This window comes from Condylura cristata, unplaced genomic scaffold (genome assembly GCF_000260355.1).
Source record: "Condylura cristata isolate star-nosed mole 26May11 unplaced genomic scaffold, ConCri1.0 scaffold00021, whole genome shotgun sequence".
Taxonomy (NCBI): domain Eukaryota; kingdom Metazoa; phylum Chordata; class Mammalia; order Eulipotyphla; family Talpidae; genus Condylura; species Condylura cristata.
Window position 1 is genome coordinate 10,318,370 of NW_004567122.1, and position 9,566 is coordinate 10,327,935.

The 9,566-nt window shown below is 42.5% G+C and overlaps 1 protein-coding gene across 1 annotated transcript in view; it reads right to left on the minus strand.

Annotated features, from left to right (window-relative positions):
* The window catches only part of PRDM5 (PR domain containing 5), a 136,339-nt gene that overhangs the window by 73,903 nt on the left and 52,870 nt on the right, over window positions 1-9,566 (minus strand). The window contains exons 8-9 of the mRNA XM_004686487.1: window positions 7,496-7,580; window positions 6,079-6,236 (exon numbers count right to left, since the gene is read on the minus strand). Of these exons, the coding sequence (XP_004686544.1) occupies window positions 6,079-6,236; window positions 7,496-7,580 (243 nt within the window). The remainder of the gene's footprint in view (window positions 1-6,078; window positions 6,237-7,495; window positions 7,581-9,566) is intronic.

The window sequence follows — 9,566 nt, forward strand, 5'->3', positions numbered from 1 at the left end:
ACTGCTGAGGGGAGCAGCGGGCGGGTCAGGAGAGGTCTGCTGCACCCTGTGGGTCAGCTCCAGGGCCGGGGATAGAACTCACACTGAAGCAGCTGTGGCCAGCCTGCAGTGCTACGTCCTAACCCATTGCACCACCAAGGAAGGCCCTGAACTTTTAATTTTCTACACAGAGTATGGAACGATGATTAAAAAAAGACATTATGCTTTTAGTGTGTCCATATTTGAATACAGAGTTGCTGGAGTCTTCCAAAGCTATGATATTCCTTACAAACCCACTCCTTCTCTTGTTCCAAATCCAGAGGCAAACAACTGGTGGGAGAGATGTAGGAGCCTGATTATGAATAGAGTTGGACGGCATCACACCTCTTACCTCAGGTAGCTAAGCCAAAGTTGTATCACCAGAGCAGGAAAGAATCCTTGTCACTAACATTCTAACACCACTGACCCCGTTTAGACAGCATGACTTGTGAGTCTCTGCAGAGACCCCCGCATTCAGCTGAACTGAGGTCCTTGAAGCAACCACCTCCTTGAAATAAATGCAGCAAAAATCATCGCACACATGGTGGAGAGGACGCCTGTCCCCTTTCACAGGGCCCAGAAAACAAAGCTTTCCTGAGGTGTCTCAGCCTTCCATTTTTCATCTCGAGAGAGGGTGACTTTTACAGACTGCTGAGTCACATAAGCCTGAGGTACAGAAACTCCCCAAAGTCAAATCACCAGTGAGCCAACATCTGCAGACCAAAAAGAAAAAAATTGTATGGTCTGTGAAATAGGGCTGTGAAATGTAATTTTATATGCCCTGATTTTTTTTAATGCACCAATCTGATTACTGTTGCAGATGTAAAATATTTGTGATGCTGCTTCCACCTGATGTCTCAGAAATGCTTCAGAACACTATTTTAAGCTTAATTCTCACTCAGTAGTGACCAATTAGCTCATTTCTGGCCACAACGATGAAACACTAACTTCATGGGGACAGAATGAAACTTTTAACAGGGTTATGCAAACTTAAAAATGAAGCCAGGCTTATCTGGAATATCTATTGCTGCACTGCAAGAGATCAAGAGATAGACATGTTATTCTTTTTTTTTTTTTTAAAAAAAAAAAAAAAAGTTTTACTGAAGTCTCCAGTCTGCACGAGTACATTACTGCCCCATTGGGTCACATAATATACCTAACGCTGCATAAAATGTGTCACCTGCTTAATTACAGGTCTTTGGACTAAATTTTTACTCTCAGCTTCGTAATGGAGTACCTTAAAAAGACTCTTCCTCATAAAAACAATGGAAACTGGAGCGATAAATCAGCTTCTTTAGGTGCAGACGGGGAAAAGGAGCTCACTCTCCCTGGCAGTTACGGTTATATTTAGGTGACATTCGTAGGATATACACCCCCACACAGCCAAGCCCGCCTTCAGTCAGCAATACCTGACTGAAGTCCCCACGGTCTCAAAGACCCCTTCATCAGGGCAAGAAGGAAAGGAATAATCACAGCCACTTAAAGCCCCACCCAGGAAGCTTCCTGGTCCACCACACTGCTAAGAGACGAGACACTAGCTTGTCTTTCGGAGCAAGGATGCCTCCCACAAACAGCTTTCAGGCAGCTGATCTGAGCACACAACAGGTATATTCTAGCACCTGCAGTGAAGTTCTCTCTGAACAGGTGCAAGCCACTAGTATGTTCCTTCACATGCTGGCTGACAACACACATAAACGGCCAGAGTGTTCGAGGCACTCTGGTTACTCTAAGGCAGAGGGTGCATGTAGAAGCTGGGCACCCTCCTTCACCTAACCCATAGGACAACTCAGCAGCTCTACTAGACCTGCACCAGTTCATCTAGTAGGTAACTTGTTTGCTAGGCGAGACAGCTAAGTAAGCTGCTATCCTGCATTTAAAATTTACTTGCCATCCCAAGAGAAATGAGAGCAGTTTCCTCAAGTACAAACAAAGGCACAACAGGGGAGTAACTCCTGTTCATTTCCACTATAGTCTCTAGACATTCATGGTAGTTCTTGAGTACAACACTGCTTACTTACAGGAGAAATCTCTAGAATGAACAAATCACCAAAAGTTAATATTATTTGGAATATTTGGTCAGGAAAGGTTGATAAGGAAAATGTGCGTGTTTTCACATACATGCAAGTCCCCAACTAAGTGAGCACATCACCAGAGGAAAGATTCTCAATGAAAGTTCATAAAAGCTACTGTTTCAGGTCCTCCCTGGTGGTGAATGTTAAAAAAAAAAAAAAAACTGATCTATTTCCTAATAGTGGATCAGGAGTTAAATCAGCAGCACAGTGTCTGTCTTCAAAGGTTCAAGTCTAGGATGGGAACCAAAGTACTATAGTCAGAGGCTATACAGACTATCTCATCATCCGCTTCTACGAAAAATCACTTAGCGTAAATGATCTTCCATGAGCTAAATGAGCCTCAGATAAACATCTGCATTTCTGCTTCCCCAGACACCCTCTTGGTAGAGAATCTTCATCACTGCAAATGTGCTCCGAGAGAACTCTCCTGCACTGCTGGTGGGAATGCAAACTAGTACAACCACTATGGAAAACTGTTTGGAGATTCCTCAAACTGCTAAACATGGAGCTTCCCTACGACCCAGCAATCCCACTCCTAAGTATCTACCCAAAAGACACAAAAACACTGATTGAAAAAGATACCTGTACCCCCATGTTTATTGCTGCTTTATTTACAATTGGAAAAACATGGAAGCAGCCCAAATGCCCAAAAGTAGATGACTGGATAAAAAAGATGTGGTACATATATACAAAGGAATATTACTCAGCAACCAAAAAAGAGAAACACATGTCTTTTGCAGCAACTTGGATGGAGCTGGAAAAGATCATGCTTAGTGAGATAAGAAAATACCGGATGGTTTCACTCATAGCAGGAGTATAATGGACCAGGCGAGAAAATAACAAGAATAATGAACAACCATATACCAGAGACATTTTGTGGGGGTGGAGTGGGGAATGGGATCAAAAACCGGGGGTTGGGGAGGGAAGTGTACGGGATTATGGTGATGGCACACGGGTGACTTGGTGATGGGAAACCCGTGGGGATTACAATTGAGATGGGAAAAAAAAATGTACAAAATGATGTAAAAATAAACTTTTGTAATAAAAAATAAATAAATAAATAAATAAATAAATAAATAAAAATATGCTCCTAGAATACAAAGACAGCAATTCTGTACAACACAGCCCCTTAAGATAACTTCACCTACAGTGCACCTACAGTGAGAGAAATCGGATGCAGAGTTGAGGGGAAGAGAGGCTGTGAGGGAAACGTCGAGGGACTGTCTCTAGTCTCCAACATGGCCCCTTCTGGAAAGATTTCAAGGACTGTTTTCCCCACTATGTAAAATGTATTCCATAGATCATGGTTTTAGAAGCTAGTCGATCATCTACTAAGAAGAAAACTTGTCTTTTTCTTTAACACCTAATAAAATTTCACCTGGGCAAAGTCTGACCTGCCATGTCTTTCAAACTGTTTACTCATCACCAAAAAAAAAAAAAAGTTTTTACATCAAAAGCCGACACACAAGTTTTTAATTCTTTTGAATGACCCCTATTCTTTCCCATGTCCCATTTTCATTTTTAGAGCTGATTCATGACTTATTAAAGGGACTTCTAGATCCACAGGCAGGCAGGGCCCAGAGCCTGGAAGCCTTGGATGAGCTGGTATCACAGAAGGCCAGTGGGATTGTTCCAGGAGAATGGATGACCAGCACCCCGACCCCCTCTCCCCCAAGATCCCTACAGCTCACCTTGGGAGCTTACGTACAGGAAAAGGAAAGAGATCCATTATTTGAATCAAGGCATCTCTACCTGCCCCCAGGAGTTGGTTTATAACGTCATCAGAGAACACTCCTCTGTTGCATCATCAAGCCCCAGGGCCCAGGACGGTTGGGTCTACCAAACTGCCCTCCCAGAGAAAAGCGGGGGATACAGGCACAGCACCCAAACACTGCCTGGCGTTTAATTCACAGGGAACTGGTATGGAGGATGAAGACGAAATGCCTGGCTTCAGTCCCCTGAGGGCCTCACATCTTTCCAACTGTGATTTAAAGACTCAACATACAGTTGAATCCAGTTATACTTTATTTTAGCCAGATCCTAAAATGCAGCTATGAAATCAGGTATGGTTGTCACAGGGGCCAGAAAGACTTATTTTAAACAAGATAATGCACCAAATAATGAAGCTTCAGAAATTGAAATCACCCCTTCCAAATTTCATCTAGAGTTACAGCCACGTATCTTTCAAGACAGGGTTCCTCTATAAGTAAGTAGAAATGTAAAAATCTACTGACCTAAAAAAGACGTATACTAAAAAGAATGGGCCACGTAATCAAAACACCAAAAAATATTTAAAATTAAAACTTGGGCTCATATTACTTGATGAAAATCAGTCTGACTTGGTGGGATTTTTCCCTGTTCTCCTTGCACAGACTTGTTGTCCAGTCCTATAAGTAGCCGCTAATCAAAAATGGCAGAAGGAAAGTCTCGATTTTGTTTTTTCACAGAGACTCCGGAGGACACAGGAGCCATTTCAAGCACACGCTACGATCCTCGCACATGGGAAGGAGCATGAGTGTCACGGCAGAGGGCCTGAGTGTGCTCTTCATCTGGAGATCACAGGCACGTGCTTCTGGCCTTCCAAGATGTCACCGTGACTTTCCTATGACTGATGGCTGAAAGTGCGAGAGATGGTACAAAGACCCTGTGCCATGCTCCCACGGGGCATATAACAGAGCAAACTGTGATGAACTCATACATGTGGATAGATGGGTTTCACCAAGGAAAGGAACAAGAGGTTCCAGGGACTGAGCAGGAAACGAGCCAGATAATGTTTTACAGTCCTGTCATTCCTAAGCAGCAGTAATGAATGCCTCCCTTCCCTGAAACATGTCGTGCTGGAGTTAAACCTGGAGCAGTGTGCAAGAAATTGAGTAGCGATGGTTTGGAACACTATTGGTCATGCCTGTCTACTCTTTGAGAAATGTGCCTTTTATTTCTTTTTAGACTGAAGCTGTAGTTGATATCATGACTGTTCAAGTGATTTTAGAACACATGAAATAGTGTCCGAAGGCCCCAATAAATTCTATACGTTTGGTAAAAACATGTTAACATAGGTCAAACAAAATCAGGAGGCAAATATTGAATCCATCACAAATACATTTTACATACATTGCTAAGCTGTGGAATACCTGTGGATGTTTTTTCTGAGTTCCATTCAAACATTAGCCACAGAAAAATCAAAACCGAACACATTCTACAAGAAGATCTTGAGTAAAGGGCAGGAAATGCAAACAAAAATCAGCAGAGAAAACTAAGTCTGTAACCTGCAGAAATTCCATGAGAAGGAAAAACATTACAGGCCCCGCAGAAAGGCAGGCCAAGTCCCAAGAAACGAAGAGACAAAGGCTGGACAGTCGGCTGAGGCCATGGAGTGGACAACTCTGACCAGCTCTGACCAGGTCGAGTACAGATACCGTAACTTACATCGGCTCCAGAAATCTTACAATCCCAAGCCTGAGGATGACAGGTGGTAGGACAGAATTTGGAACGGCGAAGGGGAAGGTGATTAGACCACAGAAAAGGGAGAACCTTCACGATTTGCCATTTAATTTTTAAAAAGGGCCAAGGGTCAATTTAAAACACAAAGGTCAAGACTAAAAAAAAAGAGGTAATGATACACTTTTGTTGTTAAGAAATAGACAGCTCAACTGAAAAAGATCATGCTTAGTAAAATGAGCTAGAAAAGGTAAAATACCGGATGGTTTTCCTCATAGCAGGAGTATAATGGACCAGGTGAGAAAATGAGAACACTGGGAAAGATCAGGTGACGCTCTGCTGGGGAGAACACTTTCCACAGAGAATGAAAACAGAAACAAGGCAGAGCCGAGAATCTGAGAGAGTGAGCAGGCATGGGAGCAAGATTCTCTGTAATGCTCATTCCGTGCAGCACAGCCCAGACAGATACACAAAACCTTCTCTAGAGACAAACAACTGGCAATCATATCAGCAAATCAGCCAAGAACACACTCCAGTAATAAGCGCTTACCTTCTTGTGATTCTTGTAAACATTTCTGTGGGCAAAGCCCTTCCCACAAAGCTTGCACTTATAAGGTTTATCTTCACTGTGGATGACTTTATGGGCCCCAACTTGATCGAGCCTCTTGAAAGATTTATTGCAAATCTCACAATTATAAGGTCGTTTCTCTATGAAAAATAAAGTGGAGACAATCTCAGAGCTACTAAAGGTTATGCAAAAAAAAAAAAAAAAAAAAAGAAAATAAAAATAGCATGACACAATGTTAGAAACTGAATGATATTCAGATGGGAAGAGCACAGTCTGAACTCCAGTCACTGCTCGACATCTCGTATGCCGTCTTAAAAAAAAAAAAAAAAAAAAAAAGGAAACATCTGGCCCTAACATTATCTGTTACAGGTAAGTCAACACAGACATGATCAAAACAGCTGAGAGCTACCTACTCCCCAGGTCCTCTGTTCAGTGATGAGTCTATCCCTGCAGGCTTTTCTGGACCTATTTTGTAAACTAATATCCAGTAAGTAGTAAAAAGATGAAGCTTAGGCTCAAGAAGAAATCTGACTTCTAATGAAAAACTGTGCTCATCAGTGTGAATTTTTCTAACCGGGGCAGAACAGTCAAGGAGGTAGACCACAGCCAGACCCCGGACCCCTGACCCCACACCCAGAAGGCAGAGCTTCCAGTGCTCAGCACAGGGTCCACTTTTAGACTGTGACATAAAAGTCTATTTATACAATGTTCACATAATGCTGACAAGTAAATAAAAAATACTGTATATTTCAAACCAAGCATATCTAAAAGGACACCAGGTTGATATCTGTTTTCACCTTGTCCCCCAAAACAATGGAAAATCAGAAACAGTCTGAATTCAATAGCCTCCACTTCTTGACACACTAGGCTCCATAAAGACACTTCACAAAGCAAACATTATTTTCAGAGGGCATTTTCTTTTTATTTCTGTTTAACAAGACTACTATTCAAACTTGCTTAAAATAAAAAAAAAAAAAACAGTGGTTTAACACTTGCACTTCAAAACAGCTTTATAAATTTTCCACTAAAAGTTAGTAGTGCCATATTGATTATGTATAAGCCTCTGGCAATGCAGCAAATAGAACTTTCCGGCCCTCCTAAACCTTAGCTAGCTAACATAACACGTGCACGGCCTCAATTAACGTTTACAGCAATTTTGAAAGGGAGGAACCAGGATCCCTTTTCACAGGTGAGCCTATGGATTCTGGGCCTCAAAAAGTAGCAGCTAACAGAACAAACAGTGACTGGACATGCTCCGTTTCCTTTCATCCAACCACCTTGGCTTTGCAAGTACACTGAAGTCTGGAGAAGTTCAGTAACTTATCAATACCACACAGGGAGTCGAGGACCATGATATAATTGTGGAATGTGATATAAATAAAAGAAAGACTAGTTTTACCTGAGTGGGTGATCATATGACGTTTTAGCTGATTAGCTGAAATAAATTTCTTCATACATTCTTGACAATCAAATATCTCATGAATCTGCAAAAGGTTCACCAGACAGTTAATACATTACAAGGAGCTTAAGTCAAAGTATAAACATGTGGGCAAACGCTAAATAAAAATCACAAAGTAATTCAGCTATATGTGGTGATATAGCCCCAGCTAGTTCCGCTCTCCTACATAAATTGAAAATGCAGTGGATACTAGTAACCTAATAAAAACCAAGAGGAAAGTGGATAGCACTGTTTAAATATGGAATACAGCTCACCTACTGAGTGCGTATTTAATTTATACTCAGGGGAAAATTAATTTATACTCAATACACTGCATCGAGTGTGTATAAACTTTTTCTTAGGCACAAATTTAGACTTGAAAATATATAACCTACAGATAACAATATTCCCTTTACTCTAGGCAACAGTATTCCCAGCTTGAATATAAGTCCATGGGACTGACATGATGCTACTGTAGAAGGCAAGAAAATACGGAATTCGGACACACAGTAGCCCACAGTAAAAATCTTGCATGACTACAGGAAATGATTAAAAGTGAAAAAAAAAAAAAACTATGAGATTGGGGGAGGGGCAACTTTAGGAAACTACTGGTGAATATAAATATTACAGTTGAATATTGAGTCCTTTTCCTCTGAGACACCCCCTCCGAGACACTGTGTACATGACCTGAAGAAGAGCAGATCAGTGCTTATCAGAAAGAGCATCCTATGTTCTAGAAGGGGAGGAAGCACCATATGAAGCCTGAGTTAGCAATGCTGAGGCCCTGTCTGTAGCCCCATAGCTGTTCGGGGAAGTCACGTCTTCACCCCAACCTCAGGAAAGGCAGAACTCATGATACGAAGCCCAGACAGGATGCCCTGCTGTTCGGCAGAGTAACTGGGCCACTGCCAGGGGAAAATACCACCAAGCTGGAAGCAGAGAAGTGGGCTGCCCAAGGCAGTGACCTATTATCCAAGTGGCCCTGGGAGACAGTGAGGCAGTGAATCTGAGGCTGGGAGAGGTGAGCAGGCACCAGACTACATGGGACGGGAGGCCTGGCAGAGCTCACGTTGGAAAGGTCAAGAAACTCGGGGGTATCTGGAAGCCGGAGAGGGTTCTGGGACTCCTCAGATGCAGTGAGGGATTGTCACAGGACTCAGGCAGGGGGCAGGTCCCCACGGTACAGAGGTAAATATCCATCCTGGAATGTGGTCGAGACAACTCTTCAGTCACCACACCCTCACAGAGGCTTGGGCTGAACCCCCACATTGGAGGGGTGATGGCATGAAATTCAAAGTGTATTTAAAGACACTTAGAATAGATTTATGCACTTACGATGCAAATTCTGTAGTAATAAGACACAAAAAGAGGCAGGATGCCTTAAGCGCACCTGTAAGAGCACTTATTTACTGTTAACGTGGGTTCTGATCCACCCCAAAAAAGCAAATTCACAGTAGTCAAAATTTTTGTTTCCCGGTACAAATAACAGGGTCCTCCCCAGTGGCGCAACGGGTTAAAGCACAGCACCGTGAAGCTCTCTGCAGTCAATGCAGCACGAGTTCAATCCCAGCCCCAGAGGTGACCCACATGGTGCATCAGACCTCTCCTGACCCGCCCGCTGCTCCCCTCAGCAGTGTACTTCGCTGGACAGCCTGTTCCGCTCCCCACTGTCTCTGGTGAATCCTCTCACCCCCTGCACCTGTTCCCCAGTTCTCTTATCCATAAATCTTTTTAAAAAGCTATTTACAATTTCCAAATGTATTTACAATGTATTGTACTCAACTAATTGAGAGATATTTATTTTAAAATACTCAAGTGCTAAAAAATGCTAAATATCTCAAACTTTGGATTCTAAATTTTTTTTTTTTTTTTTTTTTTTTTTTTTTTTTTGTATAACCAATTGGGTTCTCTGGCTCCATGTGGCTGGGCACCGACTGTTCAGGAGGGCTACAGACCAGGGTGGCTGGGGGCAATAGCTTAGAACAGTGCAGTTTGCTGCACCCATTGGTTCTTTTCCAAGGCTCGTTATAGA